The sequence below is a fragment of the Biomphalaria glabrata genome, chromosome 3 (assembly GCF_947242115.1).
Source record: "Biomphalaria glabrata chromosome 3, xgBioGlab47.1, whole genome shotgun sequence".
NCBI lineage: Eukaryota > Metazoa > Mollusca > Gastropoda > Planorbidae > Biomphalaria > Biomphalaria glabrata.
Genome location: NC_074713.1, coordinates 33,202,364 through 33,228,178, shown reverse-complemented (window position 1 = coordinate 33,228,178; position 25,815 = coordinate 33,202,364). Strand labels below are relative to the sequence as shown.

Below are 25,815 nucleotides of genomic sequence, written 5' to 3'. Positions count from 1 at the left end.
TACCCCCCGTTTCAACAGAAGCGCGGACGCAAGAAAAAAAAAGTTAATTTATGAGTCTTCGCATGAACCCATTTCTGACCCCCAATACAGAATTTAGAGTGTACTTTTTCAACCAAGTTGTTGACAAATTGACAAGGCATTGCAACGTCCTCAGCCTCGGTTGATACACCGCTTAATGAACAAACTCGGAATGTCAGACTCTGTTCAGTCGTCCTGACATCTTACAAGGCAAAGATGGAGAGATGAACAAGTGGAGACAATCAAGCCAATACTGCCTGCTCCAAAAGGAACTGTTTCAATATCTTGCTTGGTCTACTGCATTCCCTTATTGGTTCATTGCCCGGGGGAAATTGATGTCATTCCAGAAACAGTCGCTTCAAGTGAAGGAAACCTTTCCCAACTGAAATTGATGTCATTCCAGAAACAGTCGCTTCAAGTGAAGGAAACCTTTCCCAACTGAAATTGATGTTCATTCCAGAAACAGTCGCTTCAAGTGAAGGAAACCTTTCCCAACTGAAATTGATGTTCATTCCAGAAACAGTCGCTTCAAGTGAAGGAAACCTTTCCCAACTGAAATTGATGTTCATTCCAGAAACAGTCGCTTCAAGTGAAGGAAACCTTTCCCAACTGAAATTGATGTTCATTCCAGAAACAGTCGCTTCAAGTGAAGGAAACCTTTCCCAACTGAAATTGATGTTCATTCCAGAAACAGTCGCTTCAAGTGAAGGAAACCTTTCCCAACTGAAATTGATGTTCATTCCAGAAACAGTCGCTTCAAGTGAAGGAAACCTTTCCCAACTGAAATTGATGTTCATTCCAGAAACAGTCGCTTCAAGTGAAGGAAACCTTTCCCAACTGAAATTGATGTCATTCCAGAAACAGTCGCTTCAAGTGAAGGAAACCTTTCCCAACTGAAATTGATGTCATTCCAGAAACAGTCGCTTCAAGTGAAGGAAACCTTTCCCAACTGAAATTGATGTCATTCCAGAAACAGTCGCTTCAAGTGAAGGAAACCTTTCCCAACTGAAATGGATGAAAATCTACCTTAGATCAGTAATTAGGTCAAAATTGTTGTTCCGTTGTTTTCTAAGCAATGGTCACTATCGGATCCAGAACTTGGGAGTGGGACGGGGAGATTTTTTTTCCAAACCCTAACCCTATGGATAAAAGCACATACAGCTCTCTCTCACACACACAAATATATATATATATATATGTGAATATGCAAGTGTGTTAAATATAATAAGCAGCATATATGGATATTGGATTCATTTAATTAACAAACTATTATTTCTGCAATGAAATCAAACAGCGATCGCCAGTGTGGTAATAGATATCACTGATGCTCGCGGTGGAGAGACTAGAGAAATTATTTTCTGATTTCCATGCACTGGTGTTAGAAGCATTCAGAAAAAAAAAAGTTTTTTTTTTTGTGCGCACCTGCATGTTCTTCCTCTAAAGCTTGTAGTGAAAGGGTATTGGCTATACAACCGTGTTCTTCCTCTAAAGCTTATAGTGAAAGGGTATTGGCTATAAAACCATGTTCTTCCTCTAAAGCTTATAGTGAAAGGGTATTGGCTATAAAACCATGTTCTTCCTCTAAAGCTTATAGTGAAAGGGTATTGGCTATAAAACCATGTTCTTCCTCTAAAGCTTATAGTGAAAGGGTATTGGCTATACAACCGTGTTCTTCCTCTAAAGCTTGTAGTGAAAGGGTATTGGCTATAAAACCATGTTCTTCCTCTAAAGCTTATAGTGAAAGGGTATTGGCTATAAAACCATGTTCTTCCTCTAAAGCTTATAGTGAAATGGTATTGGCTATAAAACCATGTTCTTCCTCTAAAGCTTGTAGTGAAAGGGTATTGGCTATAAAACCATGTTCTTCCTCTAAAGCTTGTAGTGAAAGGGTATTGGCTATAAAACCATGTTCTTCCTCTAAAGCTTATAGTGAAAGGGTATTGGCTATATGTTTTTGATTGTTGATTTGAGGCACATCGGCACAATTTAGGCCATGTCGTGCCTGCAGTCCCCTAAGGACTACTCTCTCTCTAAACAACAAGGGCCAGATTCTATACAGTAATATAATTAAAATTAAGGTCTATTCACAGTTAAAATAGTAAAGGTAGTAAAAATTTAAATATTTGGTAAAAATCTAATGTAAATAGTGCATGTTCACAAATTCAGAAATCAGATCTTCGTAGATAGCCCCACTTCCCGAATAAAGCCCAGTACCTTCCCAGGGTGGTATTGGCTATACAACCGTGTTCTTCCTCTAAAGCTTGTAGTGAAAGGGTATTGGCTATACAACCGTGTTCTTCCTCTAAAGCTTGTAGTGAAAGGGTATTGGCTATACAACCGTGTTCTGCGTCTACAAATCACTGTTGCTAGGCAACATCAGAGCAAAACACTCTTATCTCTTCATGTCCTCCAATAGTCTATTGACTACATAGAGAGTTTCTCTGGAACTACAATGAATGCTTACATTATTAGAAAGGCTATGCTTTTTTTTTTACCTTTAATAAGTAACTACCGTACAAAATAAGATTCCTATGACTTGCAACTTCCAAATCCTTACAATATATTGAAACAATCCATAAAACTGCAAAATAAAAAACAAACACAAGATGTAAAGAAAAATAGTTTATTTATTTATTTTTTTGACAAAAGTGGAAAATGATAGAAATCCAATTAGTTGAAAGAGACTGTGTGTGTGTGTGTGTGTGTGTCAAATGCTGAACATAAATGAACACAAATAACAAAGTCACTGTGTGTGTGTGTGTCAAATGCTGGACATAAGTGAACACAAATAACAAAGTCACTCATCACATTTTCAATGCAGTCCTCTCTGTAGTACATAGTAGGGGAATTTGTTTTCTCCTTCTGTAAGAAAGACACTTGTCTGGCTCCTGAGTCCTAGACTATGTTTCTGTAAGAAAGACACTTGTCTGGCTCCTGAGCCCTAGACTGTTTCTGTAAGAAAGACACTTGTCTGGCTCCTGAGCCCTAGACTGTTTCTGTAAGAAAGACACTTGTCTGGCTCCTGAGTCCTAGACTATGTTTCTGTAAGAAAGACACTTGTCTGGCTCCTGAGCCCTAGACTGTTTCTGTAAGAAAGACACTTGTCTGGCTCCTGAGTCCTAGACTATGTTTCTGTAAGAAACACACTTGTCTGGCTCCTGAGTCCTAGACTATGTTTCTGTAAGAAACACACTTGTCTGGCTCCTGAGTCCTAGACTATGTTTCTGTAAGAAAGACACTTGTCTGGCTCCTGAGTCCTAGACTATGTTTCTGTAAGAAAGACACTTGTCTGGCTCCTGAGTCCTAGACTATGTTTTTGTAAGAAAGACACTTGTCTGGCTCCTGAGTCCTAGACTATGTTTCTGTAAGAAAGACACTTGTCTGGCTCCTGAGTCCTAGACTATGTTTCTGTAAGAAAGACACTTGTCTGGCTCCTGAGCCCTAGACTGTTTCTGTAAGAAAGACATTTGTCTGGGTCCTGAGCCCTAGACTATGTTTCTGTAAGAAAGACACTTGTCTGGCTCCTGAGTCCTAGACTATGTTTCTGTAAGAAAGACACTTGTCTGGCTCCTGAGTCCTAGACTATGTTTCTGTAAGAAAGACACTTGTCTGGCTCCTGAGCCCTAGACTGTTTCTGTAAGAAAGACACTTGTCTGGCTCCTGAGTCCTAGACTATGTTTCTGTAAGAAAGACACTTGTCTGGCTCCTGAGTCCTAGACTATGTTTCTGTAAGAAAGACACTTGTCTGGCTCCTGAGTCCTAGACTATGTTTCTGTAAGAAAGACACTTGTCTGGCTCCTGAGTCCTAGACTATGTTTCTGTAAGAAAGACACTTTTCTGGCTCCTGAGTCCTAGACTATGTTTCTGTAAGAAAGACACTTGTCTGGCTCCTGAGCCCTAGACTGTTTCTGTAAGAAAGACACTTGTCTGGCTCCTGAGCCCTAGACTATGTTTCTGTAAGAAAGACACTTTCCTGTTGTTGCACACAGAGATTGGAATAATGGGGACAGAATGTGCTGGTAGTACACTATGGAGAAGCTCAGTTCCAAGTGATAGATGTGTACATTACAGCCACATCTCAAGTGATAGATGTGTACATTACAGCCACATCTCAAGTGATAGATGTGTACATTACAGCCACATCTCAAGTGATAGATGTGTACATTACAGCCACATCTCAAGTGATAGATGTGTACATTACAGCCACATCTCAAGTGATAGATGTGTACATTACAGCCACATCTCAAGTGATAGATGTGTACATTACAGCCACATCTCAAGTGATAGATGTGTACATTACAGCCACATCTCAAGTGATAGATGTGTACATTACAGCCACATCTCAAGTGATAGATGTGTACATTACAGCCACATCTCAAGTGATAGATGTGTACATTACAGCCACATCTCAAGTGATAGATGTGTACATTACAGCCACATCTCAAGTGATTAGAGAACAGTCAAAGACTTCACAAATAACTTCCATGTTGTCACTGAGTTCAGGTAGTCGCTGAGTGCCAGGTCACTTTAATGTTGATTATTTGTACAACTTCAAATGTCCAGTCTATGAACTCTTAGATTGTGGCTTGAATCTCAATTGGTCTGATGTCAAGTCTTTCTTCTGGACTGCAAACAATACATGACTTAGAGTTGCATAAATAGTCTTTTGAGTGCATAAATATATTTATTTATGAAGAACATTTCAACAAGTGAAACAAAGGTCAACCCTGACAAAGGGAAAATAATTAGAGAGCAAAAAATGAAGTGGTCAGCCTGATACTGGACATAAAGTGAGTACACCTCATCAAATAGATCAATACTGCACTGCTTTTAGAATCCAAACACAAGCCATGAAATGTATTCATTGAACATTCCAAATGTCATTCTAAATGAAACAAATGAAATATTATTATGACATTGTATGCAGACTAGTATTAAAAATGATGATTGTTTAAAGAATACAAAATGAGATATGATTGTAGGGTAACCAAAACAAAAGCTTGAAATTAGACCAATCACACACAGGTCATGTACAGAAGGTGACAGAGAGATCATGAGATAAGACAACACACTAGATAAATTCAATGATAAAAAAGGCAACAACATAGTGTCTTTACTTTCCATGTGTACTATACAAACCACCAAAACCAGTCTATGTGGGCATTCAACCTCTATTGAATTGGTAGGAGACAGGCAAGATTATTGGCATAAGGAGTGAACTGTTTGCAAATACTAATACATACCAACAATTTGAAGCAATAAAAAAAAATATTTGAATATGAAATTAGTTTTTGTTTACTACTATTGACTAAACTGTTGTCCATTAAAAGGTTTTGTTGAAATGGAAATATGTCAACTTGAGTTGCAAGGGAAATAAGTTTTAGAAACTTGACCTGAACTGTGGCTCCATTATAAGGTTTTTAGATGCTGAGACAAAGTTTTAAAAACTTGACCTGAACTGTGGCTCCATTATAAGGTTTTTAGATGCTGAGACAAAGTTTTAAAAACTTGACCTGAACTGTGCGTCCATTATAAGGTTTTTAGATGCTGAGACAAAGTTATAAAAACTTGACCTGAACTTTGGGTAGGATGTAAGGTTTTTAGATGCTGAGACAAAGTTATAAAAACTTGACCTGAACTTTGGGTAGGATGTAAGGTTTTTAGATGTTAAGACGAAAATTCCTGAGAGTCAGGCACAGGAAAATCCTAAGAGAAATATATCTACAACAGTGTCAATGTTATTGTGAGGAATGTGAGTTTGATTAAGTCCACACACTGACATATCATAATGACTTGAAGTAGAACACTTTATAGACCATAAACACTGATACATCATAGAGTCTAGACTGAATTAGAGTACTTTATAGACTAACATAAACACTGACACATCATAAAGTCTAGACTGAATTAGAGTACTTTATAAACTAACATAAACACTGACACATCATAGAGTCTAGACTGAATTAGAGTACTTTATAGACTAACATAAACACTGACACATCATAACATAAACACTGACACATCATAAGAGTCTAGACTGAATTAGAGTACTTTATAGACTAACATAAACACTGACACATCATAAGAGTCTAGACTGAATTAGAGTACTTTATATACTAACATAAACACTGACACATCATAGAGTCTAGACTGAATTAGAGTACTTTATAGACTAACATAAACACTGACACATCATAGAGTCTAGACTGAATTAGAGTACTTTATAAACTAACATAAGCACTGACACATCATAACATAAACACTGACACATCACAGAGTCTAGACTGAATTAGAGTACTTTATAGACTAACATAAACACTGACACATCATAAGAGTCTAGACTGAATTAGAGTACTTTATAAACTAGCATAAACACTGACACATCATAGAGTCTAGACTTAGGTAGATTACTTTATAAACTAACACAAACAGGAAATGCCATTGAAGTGAATTGAGAACCAAACCAGAGAATGTTTGGTAACCCAACATTGGGATATTGCTAAAAACAAATGCATAGAATGTTGTATGATGGTCTCAGAAGACATTGACTTTGATGTAACCAATGGGTTAGTTCAGATAGTTCAATAAGAAATATCAACACTATTGAGCAAAAGAGCACAGGAAGTCATTCATAGCTCACTCCTTCAATCTCTGGACCTTCACCAAGGCCACAAGTTGTTCATATCATTGACAAGCTAGTAACATTGTCATGTGACTTTTCAAAAAAAAAATCTCAAATATGGCTGGAAAAAAAAAAAAGACTTTTACACCAAAAAAACAACAATGTCAACATTTATATTCTCATATTTATCAGAGAAGTTTTGTGTACAGTGTCAAAGCGCAGAGAAAGTTGACAAGGCACAATGGTCACTCTAAAATGCAGAATTCAAAGGCTTTAAGAAACTGACTGCATAGCAAGTTTCAACTATTTTAGCATCAAGGTTATTTCTTGAACATTTTTGTTTTAGGAGATGATTTTATGTGCTGCACTGACATCTATATTAAAACTGCCACATACAACCCAAACACAATAAATAATTCAAAAAAAAGTTTAGGTCAGTGATTTCCTGCGTAGCATCTGAACAGCTGGCTTGAGATACTGTTGTAGGTCTGCAATACTGAGTGGAGCACTGGAGATCATCTCCTGGAATGGAAGGTTCTCACTCCCATCTGTGGAGTCTCCAAAGTCAACCTAGTAATAGAAGTTCAACTTAAAAATATCCAAAACCTAATAAGTCTACAATTGTATTGAATGAAACTTTGTCAGATATGTTCAAATCAACCAACTGTAGTGCAGATTGAATCTAGGGCAGTTCACTCTCTGCACAGAGTTCATATTTCAGCTGGTTCATATTTTCTAAGTAGAGTTGAAGTCTGATACTTAAAGAAAAATGTGGATTGTTTGAAATATATTCTGAGTATATAATAGAGGTTAAATGGTGATATTCAAATAGTTTCTTCAATATCAACAAATTAAATGTTGGATAGTGTGAATTAAACAGACAAGTCTTGCAGTCAGAAACTGTACAGTGTTGATAACTGTATTATCAAGTAGTCTAATCTTATCGTATCAAATTTAGACATTACTTCAAAAAAGAAGATTTTGACCTAGGTCATAAGGAAGTTAGACATTGAAAGTAGTTAAATTAGGTTCAATGCCTACAAGTAAAACCTATTAATAGACAGGAATACATTCAATGATTTGATTTTTCTTTAAAACTGAAAAAGAAATAATAAGAAAGAGATGAAGGTAAAAGACAGGATGGAAAAGTAAGAACTGCACTAATCAAGTCAAGGATGTTACTTAGATAATTCATTTAAAAACAGTGAATAGATGGATATAACTAACCTGCATGATGTAGGTGACAATAGAATACACTTGATTATCTTGTTTAGCAGGCTCTATAATCCAACCACTCTGTAAAACCTACAATCAACAACAAAATACTTTTTCAAATAAACCAAGCTTTTCTTCAGTGTAACTGTACCAGTACGTTTGGATCAGTCATGTCATTCAATGTCTTATTGACCAATATACAATAAATCTGTAAGAGAAGAAATATTTGTACCAATTGCTTTTGTTTAGCTTGTATCACTTGTCTGGACAAGTTGGGAAAGGGGGAGGGAAGGCGGGGTATCTTGGTGAATGTTTACAAGATCATTTTTTAAATGCATAAAAAAGAAATTTCACTCAAGGGGACTAATTCAACTTATACCACTACATCTGCCAAGTATGATTTCTATCCCTTGTTAAAGTTGTTCAAGATACAAAAAAAAAACAACTTAATTATCAAATAGTTAATTAACTAATTGGTTAATTTTTTTATTTATTGATTCGTGTGTTGTCAGGTAAAAGAAATTCAGCTTAATCCGAGATTGGTTGTGGCCAGTTGTGGCAGAAATAATGTGTACAATTAAAATTATCTTAAATTATCTCATATTGGGGACAGAAATGATACTTCTGATAAAACATTCAACAGGAAGTTATTCTGTATGTGAGATGGGGGCAGCATACCAAAAGCAGAGCTCTTCAATGTGCTAAATACCTAATTTTACTTCAAGAACTATTAACTGCTATTGAGGCTGCTAACATAGGAATGGAATCTCAAAGAGAGTTGAATGATATATAGGAACTATCAAATGAAGTGAAAATTAAGAAAAGGCAGGCCTAGCAATATATCAGCTCTTCTTTCTTTAGAAACACTTTTATTAGGTACTTTAAAATCCCAGGTTCTATGAATGAATTCTATACCTTAGCTCTGGTAACATGAGGAAAACTGGGACATTTGTCATGCTCTAAACTGAAGTAGGTCAGGATGAATTTGTCTCCCTCTTGCCGTTCCCCATGTAGTATACACATATCACAATTTTCTTTGGTCAGGAAATGAAGACTCTCATGGTAGAAATAGACTGGAACAAAATCAAGCATTCTTTCACATTTTACAGTTAGAAACACTAGAAAATTAGTATTTTTAGAAAACCATAAATACATTAGAAAGTTGAATTGTATGTTTACAATTCCTCTTATCAGCTTCAAATATAAAAACAATCTTATAATAATAAATAATCTTCTTATGGTCAGAAGGGGTAATGAAGGCGGGTAAAAGAAATTCCATTTTTTAAATGTAGCATTTATTTGATATTAAGAGCAAAGTTTTTTCTTTGACAAAGAGTCACACAAGCACACACACAAAGATTTACAGCAGCTTCATAAAGAAGGAAAAGTTAACTTTTGTTCTTATGTCACTTGTTATACGTTATATGTGTGAGAATGTTTTCACATGATGTGTGAGTGTATGAGAAAAACAAAGACAACTAAATCAGAGTATAACTTATGTGGTGTGTGCCAATCAAATACTTTGACAAGACCTTACAATAACAAAGTATGTGTGAGAATGTTTTAACATGATGTGTGAGTGTATGAGAAAAACAAAGACAACTAAATCAGAGTATAACTTATGTGGTGTGTGCCAATCAAATACTTTGACAAGACCTTACAATAACAAAGTATGTGTGAGAATGTTTTCACATGATGTGTGAGTGTATGAGAAAAACAAAGACAACTAAATCAGAGTATAACTTATGTGGTGTGTGCCAATCAAAAACTTTGACAAGACCTTACAATAACAAAGTATGTGTAAGAATGTTTTCACATGATGTGTGAGTGTATGAGAAAAACAAAGACAACTAAATCAGAGTATAACTTATGTGGTGTGTGCCAATCAAATACTTTGACAAGACCTTACAAACACAAAGACAACTAAATCAGAGTATAACTTATGTGGTGTGTGCCAATCAAAAACTTTGACAAGACCTTACAATAACAAAGTATGTGTAAGAATGTTTTCACATGATGTGTGAGTGTATGAGAAAAACAAAGACAACTAAATCAGAGTATAACTTATGTGGTGTGTGCCAATCAAATACTTTGACAAGACCTTACAAACACAAAGACAACTAAATCAGAGTATAACTTATTTGGTGTGTGCCAATCAAATACTTTGACAAGACCTTACAAACACAAAGACAACTAAATCAGAGTATGACTAATGTGGTGTGTGCCAATCCAATACTTTGACAAGACCTTACAAAAGTAAATCAGAGTATGACTAATGTGGTGTGTACCAATCCAATACTTTGACAAGACCTTACAAAAGTAAATCAGAGTATGACTAATGTGGTGTGTGCCAATCCAATACTTTGACAAGACCTTACAAAAGTAAATCAGAGTATGACTAATGTAAGGGACAAAAGATTGAAACAAACAAAATCAAGATTTCAAGGACAAATAGTACTCACCAATTTTCATGGCATTGTCTAATGTTTCAATAATATCAACTTTCTGAAATGGAAAAAAAAATGAATATATATTTGTATTTGAGTAATATCCAAAATACATTTAACCCATTCAGTACAATTGTGGCCAAATACCCCAGGTACCCATTCAGTACCATAGTGGCTAGATGCCCCAGATACCCTTTCAGTACCATATGTCCAAATATCCCCAGTACCTATTCAGTACCATCGTGGCCAAATATGCCCAGTGCCTATTCAGTACCATAATGGCCAAATAAGCTCAGCACCTATTCAGTACCATCGTGGCCAAATAAGCTCAGCACCTATTCAGTACCATCGTGGCCAAATAAGCTCAGCACCTATTCAGTACCATCGTGGCCAAATAAGCTCAGCACCTATTCAGTACCATCGTGGCCAAATAAGCTCAGCACCTATTCAGTACCATCGTGGCCAAATAAGCTCAGCACCTATTCAGTACCATCGTGGCCAAATAATCTCAGCACCTATTCAGTACCATCGTGGCCAAATAAGCTCAGCACCTATTCAGTACCATAATGGCCAAATAAGCTCAGCACCTATTCAATCCCATAAGTAGCCAAAAACAGCCGCTCAGCACTTGGTCTATGTATTAAAAGCCAAATAAATTAATATCTTGTTATATACGTTACTAGAGAGGCCAAGGGAGCTTTTAATTTTAATCATTATCTTTAGACCATGGCATTGGGGCATCGTTTATATGAAAATACTGACTAATGTTTAAGGACTTCAACAATTCAAAATGAGATCTTCATATAATAGGAGATGTTAATGATGAAAATGAAAGCAGTGATTTAGTATAGATCTAGATGTGAGCATGCATTATTGAATTATTCTAAAATTGAAGACCAAGCTGAGTTTAAAAATTGTAGGCTGAGTTCTTTGTGTGCTTATTAAAGATTTACATGTAAAAACACAAAGTTTTTAGACTAATACAAAAAAGTCATCAATTCTGATTATATTGCAGCTAAATTTATTATATGATCTTTGGAGATAAGATTTATTATTGATTGGAATTTAAGAGTTCTTCAATTTAGAGTGGGCTGGCACTGAATAGGTTAACCTAGAAAAAAGTTTTAGACCTAACAGATGCTACCAAGTAAGTAGACAGACTTTTTGAAGGGTAACAAAAATTACATTATTTTTTTTTTATGTTTCCAGGCTTCAGGAAATGCTAACATTTTCATAACCTAGAAGATGACAAGAATAAAAACTCCTTCTAGTCCAAACAAAAAAACAACAACAAAGGTTTGAGGGCCTATAAGATTAATGTGCTTATTGCATTCAAAGATTACTTTTGCTGAGTTCAGAAATTCTAATAAAATCTAATATATGTTGGGCCTAACTTCAGAATCCTCTTGAACTAAGCAAATGTAAATAACAGACTTTAGACTAAACAAACAAATAAAATGTTGACCTTTAGAGTATCATCATAAGTAAACCTTGTTCTTGGATTTCTGACAGCATCCCAGACAGTCCTAGGTGGAGCCAGTACAAAGCCTTTACCAATGTAGCTAGGACATACAATACACAGATTAGAGTACAGAACAAACGTATCATGTTACGACACAAACATTATCATGAACTGAACTAATGTAGCATCTTATAAACAAAACATTATCATGAACTGGTCTTAAGTATTATCTTATAACCTAGACATTACCATGAACTGAACTAATGTAGCATCTTATAAACAAAACATTATCATGAACTGGTCTTAAGTATTATCTTATAACCTAGACATTACCATGAACTGAACTAATGTAGCATCTTATAAACAAAACATTATCATGAACTGGTCTTAAGTATTATCTTATAACCTAGACATTACCATGAACTGAACTAATGTAGCATCTTATAAACAAAACATTATCATGAACTGAACTAATGTAGCATCTTATAAACAAAACATTATCATGAACTGGTCTTAAGTATTATCTTATAACCTAGACATTACCATGAACTGAACTAATGTAGCATCTTATAAACCAAACATTATCATGAACTGGTCTTAAGTATTATCTTATAACCTAGACATTACCATGAACTGAACTAATGTAGCATCTTATAAACCAAACATTATCATGAACTGAACAAATGTATTATCTTATAACCTAGACATTATCATGAACTGAACTAATGTAGCATCTTATAACCCAAACATTATCATGAACTGAGCTAATACATTAGCTAACAACTCAATGGTGTCCTTCAACTCTGTTGTGACTTAGCAGATCTTAAAGTCTGCTCATTGTGCTCAATCTCTTGTGGACCTGTAGGGGGAGTAGGTAGCTGGGAGAAAGTTTCTCTTCTACCTTTAGGCACTCAGCAAACACAACTCAGTTCAAGGTGGGATTCAAACTAGACCCCCTTGCTAGTAACCAAGAGGTTTTTGCCACTCAGCCACACATGTTGGTAGATAAGAAAAAAAAAACTGAAGGGCAATAAGTCAAGATGATTTCTGCAAAATTCATTTAAAAAAAAAACTTTCTTTACATTTTTTTTAGTCAGTCAAGATGCTTATGTCAAGAATATTATCAAATTGTCAACTTAAAATGGTCACATTAAATGGATTTTGTGCAAAAAAAGTTTTTATAAAAATTTGTATAGATAATCAAAATTTGATTTAAAAAAATGGAAAACAAAAAGAAAAAAAAATAAACTTATAAAAAAGTGTGTAAGAAAAGAAAGAAAACAAAAGAACTATTTCAAGAACAAGGTGTACCAGGTTCTGGCAAGTTTCAGGATGTTTCACTAATAACTGCTGAATGTTAGAATCATTTCCTAAGAGAATCATTAGTTAATATGTTCAAAAGTGAGTTTTAAAGATAAAATAAAAATTTTTGAGGAGTGTTTTTGTATTTGAAGTTAAAAAAAATATTATTAGATTATCATATAATAATATATAAATATTATTATTTCATTAGAATTCTTTTTAATTTGTTTAAAAACATCATATAGTTTGAAGGAAGATTTAAAATACTATTTTAAAAATCTTTTGACTTTGTATATGTTTTTTCTTCACCTATCACATGCATGTTCTATTACCTTTGAACTGTTGAACTATTTCTGGGTAATTTCTTTAAAACAACTATATTTTTATCAAATGCAGAAAATCTGAAAAAAAAAAAAAGTTAATTTTACTTGTCTGTAGCCATCAAGAGGATATGTTCAGTAATGTAAACTCCATGTCCATGCTACATCTACACACATGTAAGACAATATTTGTGTTGAACAAATGTAAGACAATATTTGTGTTGAACAAATGTAAGACAATATTTGTGTTGAACAAATGTAAGACAATATTTGTGTTGAACAAATGTAAGACAATATTTGTGTTGAACAAATGTAAGACAATATTTGTGTTGAACAAATGTAAGACAATATTTGTGTTGAACAAATGTAAGACAAAACAACATCAAAACAACAGTAAATTCAAGCAAGCATTTTCTACCCTAAGTACAAAGTAAAAAATACAGCACTTCCAAATTGCCAGATTAACTCGTGAGACTTCAGACCACCTGGTTTTAAGTTTAGTTTTATATTGCCAGCAATCAGACTAACTTAATTTTGACTTCTGTTCCCCACCACACTGAAATTCAGCCACATTTTCTTTCAACTACTGCCAGCAGTACTAGTACAATTGTGCACTCAGCAATGCACTCAGGTTTAAAGCTGCACACAAAATTAGGACTTCATTTAAAGTTGCAAGGAAATAAAATAACCACACACAGGTTTGATCCCCTGAAAAGATGGAGCAAAGAAGGCTGTCAATATCCAGAAATCATAGCTTCTTAATGAATGTGTGAATGATAAAGTTGGTCACAATGTGTCTAATACAAACGCATAGAGTTGAAAACATATCTTTTATGTGCTTTATCAAATCAGAGGGATGATTACATCCATACAAATATAAATAAGTTTGTAATGCACTCACTGCCAGCCTCCCGATGCAGCTGCTTGTTGGTCTGGTGAGAGTTCAAGGTCAATGTTGGAGGCTCTTAATGCCTGAAATGAAACAAATTAACTTCAGAGCATTGCCAACTTTAAAAGAAATATTGATAAACTCCATGTGACAACATGAAGTAAGGAGTAAATAATTGAAGTCAATGATCAGGCTAGACATGATCAATGTGTGTGATGGTCATTCACAAGACATTTAGGAATGAAATCATTATCTTTTGTACAAATAGCAGAAAAAAAAGATAGTTATGAGATACTTATAAGCTAGTTAACTCTTTGGCTCCGCAACAACGCACAGAACGTTGATTTTAAAAAAGGGGGAAAAAGTCGGACCAACGCTGGGGGCATCGGCTATTAAAAATTTATTTTTTTCGTTTCTATTTCTCCAATTCTTGTTTTTTATTGCTTAATTTTTTATCTAGAATAGATAACCATCCGGAATTTCCTTCATTTAACATATTTTTATTTTGTACGAAGTTTGTAAAGAGATTACATTTATTATTTCTGTGTGCATGGTTTTTAACATGGAGCTTCAACCAAGGCCATATTAACTTTGTAGATCGATATATTTCTTTGATAAAGAAGTATAATAATTCAGATGACAGTGATTTTGTTTCATCTGATGGTGATATTGATAAATCTAATTATACAGATCTAGATCTAGTAAATTAATTTATAGATCTAGACCTAGGGCTAGGTCTAGTAATGATGAAGTTTATCAGCGGATGAAGCAGCTCCACCCCCAGCTAATGTTCAATGTAGATCTAGAACTAGTTTAGCTGTCTCTACATCATCTAGATCTAAATCTAATCAAATAGAGGTATCTATCATCTAGGCACTGAAACAGATCAATTTCAGATTTGTTCCACCAAGAAATCGGGTTGTCAACCTAGACTCAGTAGTCAGCACTGCATGTTGAGCTGGAATGTTTTTTTTTTTCATTGACAATCACATTGTTGATAGTCTTGTCAGCAAAATAAATACCTATGCTGACCATAGGATTAAACTGAACACCCATGCTAGAATAAGATCCATTTTCAGAGAATGGAGACCTATAACTATAAAGAAAGACAGAGTATGTAAACACTGTAGGTCAGGGAGAACGGTTTATGTTTGCGCTGGATGGGAGTCGAACCCACACATTCATATTGACCGCTTCCATGAATATCACAACTAGAAGGAATATTTATATACTTAGTACATGAAGAACTTTAGAAGAAAATACTATAAATATATATATGCTGTACAGTTGGACTAGTTTTAGGGTAAAAGTGTTTTGTTCCAAGAGTGTTGCTTTTTTTATGGGCTTTTTCGTTAAATTAGTGACATTGGATTATTAGTTCCAGTTTATTATTTTTTGCATCTATTGCTGCTTCTTCTATGGTGTTCTGTAAACAAATGGATAACAAGGTTACAAAGACAGTTTGTGTGGAAACACAAACTTAAAATCGGCCCCCGAAGTGGTCCACCCATGCAGGCCTCAATATTTTCAGAAAGAACATCCAAATGAAATTATATCAAAGACAAATGAGAGATAAGAATGGAGAAAGAAGGTTGACAGATCTTGTGTAGTGCCCCAATGGTGCTGCAGATCAAAGGAGACCTTGTGGTCTATAGGGCAGATGATTTTACGTAAGGTTCATCTGTTTTTGTGGGCTACGGTTAACGAGGATGTCATGTAGCCAGCACAACGACCAAACGTCTTTACTTTTCCCCAACTAATGTCAGGTACCCATTAGAGCTAGGTAGACTCAGGGGCGCCCAAGGATTCCGAAGTTGAAAATCCCAGTCTTCATCAGGATTCGAACCCGGGACCCTCGGTTCGGAAGCTAAGCGCTTTACCGAGCCTCACCTGGTCTTTACTTTATGAAATTGTTTTGAAAATGTTATATCTTGAATTCGAATTCTCAAAAGCAATACATAAATAAAAGATGCTCAAGAAAATGATATTTATAAGATTACTACTCGTTTTAAATTAGGTCTAACTTATAATGCATACTAATTAGCTTTTTCTCTTAAAAAAACTGCTTGCTTAACTGATTTTAAAAATTAGATTTTTCGCTTTCAGAAAAAAAAAAAGTAGCCGTTGCATCAGAACTTTGAATGGTCTAAAATATTGTGATGTCGGATTTTCAATATCTTTTCTAGTTTACGAGATCTAAACGGATCGGACGGAGCTTCTTTTCCCCTTTCGGGAGCCGCTAATACGGTTAACGAGGGTGTCATGTAGCCAGCACAACAACCAACCGCCTTTACTTGTCCCCAACTAATGTCAGGTACCCATTAAATCTGGGTAGACTCTTGGGCGCACAAGTATTCCGAAGTTGAAAATCCCAGTCTTCACCAGGATTCGAACCCGGGACCCTCGGTTCGGAAGCTAAGCGCTTTACCGAGCCTCTCCTGGTGTTTACATAATGTAATTGTTTTGAAAATGCTTAGTCTTTTATTCGAATTCTCAAATGCAATACATATAAAAAAAAATGTTCAAGAAAATGGAGTTTATAAGATTACTATTCGTTCTAAATTAGGTCTAACTTAAAATGCATACTAATTAACTTTTTCTCTTTAAAAAACTGCTTGCATAACTGATTTTAAAATTAGATTTTTCGCTTTCAGGAAAAAAAAAAGTAGCCGTTGCATCAGAACTTTGAATGGTCTAAAATATTGTGATGTCGGATTATCAATATCTTTTGTAGTTTACCAGATCTAAACAGGACGGACGGACAGACATTTCGCACAAAACTAATAGCGTCTTTTCCCCTTTCGGGAGCCGCTAAAAATGAGAAAAAAAGCTATTTGGATTCAATTTGAACAATAAATTTCTTTAAACAAGCACTTGGATGGATATTTTCAATGTTAGTTGGTGAGTTTTTCATTTTTAATTTTTATATTCAAAACCCAAAATTACAAAAACAACATGATTTGCAAACTAGAAAACATAAGAAATGGAAAGAGCATCCATTTCTCTTTAATTCTATATCAAATTTATTATTTTCCAATAATAAATAAAAAAGTTATACAAGCTATATCGAAGCAAAGTAGCGTACTCTGAAATGGCGGAAAAATTAATTCTGTCCAAAAGTGGAAAAAAATTCGGAAGTAATTCCGGAGTCAAAGAGTTAAGGTCATTGAAGTATGTGTGAAGCACTGCATCCTTGTTATTAGTGAGATGTGACAGATGTTCAATTCAAACTAATATGAACAATATTTCTTACTTCAGCCATTATCTCTGCTGCACACTGATTACTCACTGTCCTGTAACGTGCAAGTTTCAAATCTATCAAGATGAAAGTTACAATAAACATAAGATAAAAAAACAGAGTCAGGCTATATATATATCAGAATGAAATGCTAAAACTCTTTTATCGTTGTAAACTATTTTACTTCATAATGTGTCAATAAGCTCAAGAAAAAAAACAACAACTGTATAAGTATTCTTATAATAATTGTTTCATTAGACATATAATGTTTTGAGCCAAACATTCAGTGATAACTAAAAGCATCCAAAGTGATTCAAGATGAAAACAAGCTACTGCATTTTAGAATCTATTGTAAAAAGAAAGAACAAAGTCGAATGAACAAAATGGAATGTATCATAGAAATACTCTCTAACTCACCTGCTTCTGAAACATTGTCTGATGGTGGCTCTGTATATATGTGTTCCTTACTCTCTAACCCAACATCCTCTACATCATCAGCCAACAGCTGACTGCCTTTAAGAGCTGAACCCTCACTGACAGATCTCTGCAGTGCCTTTTTCAGTGCACCTGGCTGCTGTTCTGCACTATGTCCATCACTAGAACTCTCCGACCCAGTGTTGGCTGCGTGTAGTGGAGAGAAGTGGGCAGACTTGGATCTGTACTTCAGTATGCTAGAGTACTTCAGAATGTCTGTGCATGCTGCTGCCTTAATGCTGCTGCTGGTGTGGGAGTCATGAAGAATGACTCCAGGAGAGTCTGAATTTTTCATGGATTCATTCTCAGGGCTGGAATCACTAGACTCAATGTCACTGTCTGAAAGATCTTGAGGTAGGGTGATATTAATGAGCGGTGTTTTTTTAAGCCTGCGCAAGGCAATATACTCTTCTAATGAGGACAGAAGTATGGATGCTTTATTTACAGATGATCTTGTAGTTTTTCTGGACCATGTCACTATTGATACAAGACAGTGGTCAATCTCTGAGAAACAAAAAGAAAAAAAAAATATTCTTTGATAAAATTTATTTATTAATTAAGAGTTAAACAAATAGTTGCTAACTAATTACTATCAAATGGATGAATGAATCCAATCAAATAGAATAGTGAATTAAGTCACTATCAAATGAATGAATGAATCCAATCAAATAGAATAGTGAATTAAGTTACTATCAAATGAATGAATGAATCCAATCAAATAGAAACGTGAATTAAGTTACTATCAAATGAATGAATGAATCCAATCAAATAGAATAGTGAATTTAATCACTATCAAATGGATGAATGAATCCAATCTAATAGAATAGTGAATTAAGTCACTATCAAATGAATGAATGAATCCAATCAAATAGAATAGTGAATTAAGTCACTATCAAATGAATGTATGAATCCAATCAAATAGAATAGTGAATTAAATCACTATCAAATGGATGAATCAAATCAAGTAGTGAATACTTAGATGAATGAATAAAGTCAAATTGAGAACTGAATGAAGTCTGTCTAATTGAGGAGTGAGTGAAGTCTAAGTCAAATTGAGGAGTGAGTGAAGTCTAAGTCAAATTGAGGAGTGAATGAGGTCTAAGTCTAAATGAGCAGTGAATAAAGTCTAAGTCAAATCAATTGAGGAGTGAATGAAGTTAAGTCAAATTGAGGAGTGAATGAGGTCTAAGTCAAATTGAGGGGTGAATCAAGTATAAGCCAAATTGAGGAGTGAGTCAAGTATAAGTCAAATTGAGGGGGAGAATGAAGTCAATGTTCACCTTGAACAGGCTGAATCAAATAAAATTCACAGGTTTGTAAAGGTTCATTCATTTGAAGTAGCCAACAAACTCCATTATCTTCTCTGTGCCAGAATCTGAACATAGTAAAGAGTAGGTTTTTTATTTTGAAATTTTTGTGACTATTGATAAGAAGTCTATATATGAATAATGACTCAAAGAGTGTATTAGTACTTAAAAGCTATCTTTATTAAGCACCCTTTGACCTTTTAGATTCCACGGAGACTGTTGAGACAACATTTTCTGTGTACCAGGAATCAAAACTCTGGAGTCCAAACCTTGATTCCCCAGTATTCAACATTTCTTCTTTCACACAGTCAACCTGGTGGAGCACAAGCTTGTCTGCTAGTCAAATAGTTCTTTTGAAAATGACATTTTGTTTGTTATAAATCTCCTAAACAGACTACTGTGGAGTACTTAAAAATGACATTTAGTTTGTCACAAAAACAGACTACTGTGGAGTACTTAAAAATGACATTTAGTTTGTTACAAAAACAGACTACTGTGGAGTACTTAAAAATGACATTTAGTTTGTTACAAAAACAGACTACTGTGGAGTACTTAAAAATGACATTTAGTTTGTCACAAAAACAGACTACTGTGGAGTACTTAAAAATGACATTTAGTTTGTCACAAAACAGACTACTGTGGAGTACTTAAAATGACATTTAGTTTGTTATAAAAACAGACTATTGTGAAGTACTTAAAATGACATTTAGTTTGTTACAAAAACAGACTATTGTGAAGTACTTAAAATGACATTTAGTTTGTTATAAAAACAGACTACTGTGGAGTACTTAAAATGACATTTAGTTTGTTATAAAAACAGACTATTGTGGAGTACTTAAAATGACATTTAGTTTGTTATAACAACAGACTATTGTGAAGTACTTAAAATGACATTTAGTTTGTTATAAAAACAGACAATTGTGAAGTACTTAAAATGACATTTAGTTTGTTATAAAAACAGACTATTGTGGAGTACTTAAAATGACATTTAGTTTGTTATAAAAACAGACTATTGTGAAGTACTTATAATGACATTTAGTTTGTTATAAAAACAGACAATTGTGAAGTACTTAAAATGACATTTAGTTTGTTATAAAAACAGACTTTGTGGAGTACTTAAAATGACATTTAGTTTGTTATAAAAACAGACTATTGTGAAGTACTTAAAATGACATTTAGTTTGTTATAAAAACAGACAATTGTGGAGTACTTAAAATGACATTTAGTTTGTTATAAAAACAGACAATTATGAAGTACTTAAAATGACATTTAGTTTGTTATAAAAACAGACTATTGTGGAGTACTTAAAATGACATTTAGTTTGTTATAAAAACAGACTATTGTGAAGTACTTATAATGACATTTAGTTTGTTATAAAAACAGACTATTGTGGAGTACTTAAAATGACATTTAGTTTGTTATAAAAACAGACTATTGTGGAGTACTTAAATGACATTTAGTTTGTTATAAAAACAGACTATTGTGAAGTACTTAAAATGACATTTAGTTTGTTATAAAAACAGACTATTGTGGAGTACTTAAAATGACATTTAGTTTGTTACAAAAACAAACTATTGTGGAGTACTTAAAATGACATTTAGTTTGTTACAAAAACAGACTATTGTGGAGTACTTAAAATGACATTTAGTTTGTTATAAAAACAGACTATTGTGGAGTACTTAAATGACATTTAGTTTGTTATAAAAACAGACTATTGTGGAGTACTTAAAATGACATTTAGTTTGTTATAAAAACAGACTATTGTGAAGTACTTAAAATGACATTTAGTTTGTTACAAAAACAGACTATTGTGGAGTACTTAAAATGACATTTAGTTTGTTATAAAAACAGACTATTGTGAAGTACTTAAAATGACATTTAGTTTGTTATAAAAACAGACTATTGTGAAGTACTTAAAATGACATTTAGTTTGTTACAAAAACAGACTATTGTGGAGTACTTCTTCAGTTTTTACCTGAACTGCCATTGAGGGAATGCCTCTATGTGGCTTAGAGGATTTAGCCAAGGCTTGAGTGTGGATGTGAGATGTGGAGATAACTCCAGGCTTCCATTCACAAGACTGGCCTATGTCTTTAAGGACTTGAAGAAATCCCTGAGATAAAACAACTTTTTAAAATATAATTAATAATAATAATAATCTTTATTGTCTGTAAGGAAATTCGTCTTACAATTTGTGCATTACACCAAACAATACATTTTAACTATAAAAAAAACAAAATGTACATTCACACCAGACTCACTCATAATTTAAATGTGAAAAGTTTATATCAGATTGTTTCTATTTAATGATTTGATTGCCAGGGGAACAAAAGAGTGTTTGTGTCTGTTTGTATTACTATTGGTGTCTCGTATCTCTTTTGTGATGGTAAAATCACAAAATCCTGACCCTAGGGTGTTTTTTATTTCTAGAATCTTTTTAGCTTTTTTATGGATGTTTGTTTCAAACAGCTGGCCGAATGGGGTTTGTTTTTTTGCCAATACAACTGCAGCTGGAGATAAAACAACTTTTTAAATACAACTGCAGCTGGAGATAAAACAACTTTTTAAATACAACTACAGCTGAAGATGAAACAACTTTTAAATACAACTACAGCTGGAGATAAAACAACTTTTTAAATACAACTACAGCTGGAGATAAAACAACTTTTTAAATACAACTACAGCTGAAGATGAAACAACTTTTAAATACAACTACAGCTGAAGATGAAACAACTTTTAAATACAACTACAGCTGGAGATAAAACAACTTTTTAAATACAACTACAGCTGGAGATAAAACAACTTTTTAAATACAACTACAGCTGAAGATGAAACAACTTTTAAATACAACTACAGCTGAAGATGAAACAACTTTTAAATACAACTACAGCTGGAGATAAAACAACTTTTTAAATACAACTACAGTTGGAGATAACTTTTGAATACAACTATCTTAATGCAGACAAAAACTGTTTGAATAAAACTACAGCAAGGGATAAAACTGTTGAAATAAAATGTAATCTGGCGTGTTCATTTTGTACATGAAATTTTGAGATGTTATTTTATTTCAATCATCTAAGAACAAAGTAAGTTATGGGATGGCAAATTCATTTCACAAATGTTGGCAAACAAATCTTCCTGTAAAATGTATTAGCTCAATAAAAATTCTAAAAACTTTCAGATGTTATTTTATTTCAATCATCTAGGAACAAAGTAAGTTATGGGATGGCAAATTCATTTCACAAATGTTGGCAAACAAATCTTCCTGTAAAATGTATTAGCTAAACAAAAATTCTAAAAACTTGGATTATTAAAGAAATAAAATCAGTGTCCATGCACACAGTCATTGAAACAGCTAGTCCAACTAAACTGTTGTAGGTATAATAAAAGTAATCCAGAACCTCAAGGAAGCCACTAGTATGGTGTACAACAATAACATTGGGGACTGGTTTAAATCTGCAGTTGGAGTAAGACAAGGCTGCCTACTCTCACCAACTCTTTTCAATATCTTCCTTGAAATGATAATAGAAGATGCTATGAAGGTACTGTAAGCATTGGAGGAAGAAAAGCTACTAACTTGCACTTTGCAGATGATATAGATGGTCTAGCAGGAACAGAAGAACTAGCTGGCTTGGTGATGCGCATAGACTAAGACTTCCACAGCATATGGTATGCAAAAAATATTTTGAAAAACTCAAACTATGACTAATAGTCAACAGGCCTTAAAAAGAGGCATCAGAATTGGAGGTAAAAAACGGACAAGTGTCAGTAGTTTTAAATACCAAAATTACACAGTCCATAGCAGCACTTGCAAAACTCAAAACTATATATGGAAAGACAAAGGCATAGCCCTCGATACCAAAATTAGACTGATGCAGTCCCTGTTCATGGTCACATTCTTACATGCTTGCAAGTCTTGGACGCTGACTTCAGAACTAGAGAGGAGGATTCTAGCAAAAGAACTGAGATGCTACAGAAAGATCCTAGGTATCACATTCAAAGGGTTATTACAGTGACTGGACCCCATGATGAACTGTTTGCTAACTAGTGTAAAAAAAAAATGCAAACTAAAACTCTATGGTCATATCACAAGGTCTTCAGGGCTTGCAAAGACCTTCCTTCAAGGAACAGTACCAGGAAAAAGTAGAAGAGGCAGACAGAGAAGTCAATGGGAAGTTAACATAAAAGAATGGACAAGCCTGCTATTGAAAGAGGTTCTATCCAAGGCGAAAGACAGAGGAATAGAGAAAGACAGTCAACAAATCTTGTGTGGTGCCCCAACAGCCCAACAAACTAAGGGATAGGTGAAGGTGAAGAGGTGTACAGAATACAGAACCTGAATAAAACTTGAACAAACTTCTTTCAAACAAAATAGCTTTATTAACAGCAAATACCCAGCTTTCAACATCAATGTAGATTATGTAGAAACACAGATCAAATGATAATCTACATAAAATACAACAAACTAACTCTAAAAAAAAAACGTACAGTCTTTATGTGGCTTGTCTCCTGTTTGTTCTCCCCCACTTCAAGTCTCACTCCCCTATTTATCACCTCCACTACAACAGGCTTCCCTTTGGTTACATCAGAATCTATTCAGCTAACCAAATGATCTGCCTAGTTTTACTTATGTTTACAACAGAAACATGCAAACACACTCCATATTAACCAGACTAAACCAGAAACTCGCATTTGTATTTTCTTAAGGATCTGTTTCAGGTATTTTTATTATTTGTTTTATTAGGAAATGATTTAAAGAATAAAACCTTAATTAGAAACTCACTAAATTTTAAATTTTATTAAGTGTAAGCTTAATTTTATATCTTTTAACACAAAAAGACAAACCTGTGAGGATGATTTCACTCTGTCAAATGCTGCATAGACCTTTATAGAAGGAGCATTTAGGTTGTGTGGAAATGTTAGAAAATTAAACCAGATACGATGACCATGTGCATAGCTATCAATCTTCCATCCTTTCTGGCACGAAATAGGAAAAGGCTAAAAAAAACAAAAAAAAAAACAATTAAAACTAAGTCTCAATTAAAATCTTAATAATAATGAATAACAAGAGTAGATGATAGTTTTCAACTGATGTCATTTACCTTCACATTTTTAAACAAGTCCAGTAACTCAAGAATACTAAAACTTTCTCTTCTCTGGAGACAACAAAAAAATATGATGAACAAAATATGTATTGTTAGTTTATTATTAACTAGATTATATATAAAATAAGAAATCAGCTAGAAGATAACAAATTAATAATAAATGTATATTTTATCTTCACTGACTTCAGGCATTGTACCACAGCAATTTAAGCATGCACTTGTGAGGCCCTTATTAAAGAAATCCAGTCTTGACCCAGAATGTCTAAAAAAAACTATCACACAGTATCAAATCTTCCCTTCCTGTCAAAACTTTTGGAGCGCATCATGTTAGCGCAAATTCTTTCTCATCTTGAACAGTACTGTCTCTTGAAAGAATTTCAATCTGCATATATAGAAAGTGCTATAGCACAGAGACAGCAGTGGTCAGGGCAGTGGCGTAGCTACCAATGTGCGGGTGGTGCGGGCCGCACAGGGCACCAAGTGGAGAGGGGCACCAAAATTCCCCCAGTGTGTATTAATTTCCTATTTCCCTGAGCTTTTCAGTAAAAACGACTTATTGTATTGTATGGACACGAACAAACATAAACTACTGTATTTTAAACATGAACTAACGATTTATAAACTAGTCATGTCGCTATTTTGTTTCATCTCCTTGACTATTTCTTCAATACAATGTAAGCTATAGAACAGTTTCAATCTAATTTACTAGATTTATTACGGACACACGGTACATATTGTTACCACACCGATCAATGCTCTGTAATATAAAGAAGAAGAAGAAGATAGGCCAACCTTTTTTTACTTCATTGTTTAGTCCACTGGTTTAATCTAGATATTGAGTTTACATATATATATTTCTAAACTCTAGCTCTAAACAATTGTCTTAGTTTATTCATTTCTTTATGATTCTTTATAGTTTAATTTTGGAAATAATTCTATTGTAATGTCAATATTTTTAAATAAGCTAACCTTTGTTTTCTACGAGTTTTTTTTTTTTTTTACTTACTAGTTAATTGTAATACTGTAATGTAAAACAAAATGATGAACAGTGCTCAAGACTGACTAGTCTGGCTGGCGCCTCAAAACCCCTTTAAGCTCAGACGGAGAAATCGGCATCTCTGGTTCTCTCCGGTCTGGGTAGACTATAAGGGCCCCATACCCAGATCTATCGGGGCCCCTCATTACTGATCCATCGGTATAGCAGAAAATGGCATCTGATGGGTAGGACTTTAATGTAGCTGATGCCAAGTTTTGGAGTATGGCAGGTGTTAATCGCCTCTTGGTGGCTCCCTCTTGCCCTATAAGGGACATGTTTATTTGTGGGGCCGGCAATCTCCTCCACGCAGGGCAAGTACTAATTCTTCTAATAGGAATTCTATCAGTGGAGAGCCCAGCTGATTTTGACTAATAGGCCGC

At 34.2% G+C, this 25,815-nt stretch overlaps 1 protein-coding gene across 3 annotated transcripts in view; it reads right to left on the bottom strand.

The window, feature by feature from the left end:
• Positions 1–2,627: 2,627 nt before the first annotated feature.
• Positions 2,628–25,815, bottom strand: part of LOC106070473 (uncharacterized) — a 32,323-nt gene continuing 9,135 nt past the window's right edge. For all 3 annotated transcript variants that reach the window (XM_013230387.2, XM_056024617.1, XM_056024616.1), the window contains 14 exons: positions 24,397–24,450; positions 24,140–24,292; positions 21,270–21,407; positions 19,492–19,607; positions 19,268–19,362; positions 17,931–18,491; positions 17,529–17,590; positions 14,288–14,358; positions 13,399–13,467; positions 11,768–11,864; positions 10,318–10,360; positions 8,771–8,928; positions 7,868–7,945; positions 2,628–7,210 (listed from right to left, as the gene is read on the bottom strand). In XM_013230387.2, coding sequence (XP_013085841.2) covers positions 7,070–7,210; positions 7,868–7,945; positions 8,771–8,928; positions 10,318–10,360; positions 11,768–11,864; positions 13,399–13,467; positions 14,288–14,358; positions 17,529–17,590; positions 17,931–18,491; positions 19,268–19,362; positions 19,492–19,607; positions 21,270–21,407; positions 24,140–24,292; positions 24,397–24,450 — 1,836 coding nt within the window. In that variant the 3' untranslated portion in view covers positions 2,628–7,069. The remainder of the gene's footprint in view (positions 7,211–7,867; positions 7,946–8,770; positions 8,929–10,317; positions 10,361–11,767; positions 11,865–13,398; positions 13,468–14,287; positions 14,359–17,528; positions 17,591–17,930; positions 18,492–19,267; positions 19,363–19,491; positions 19,608–21,269; positions 21,408–24,139; positions 24,293–24,396; positions 24,451–25,815) is intronic.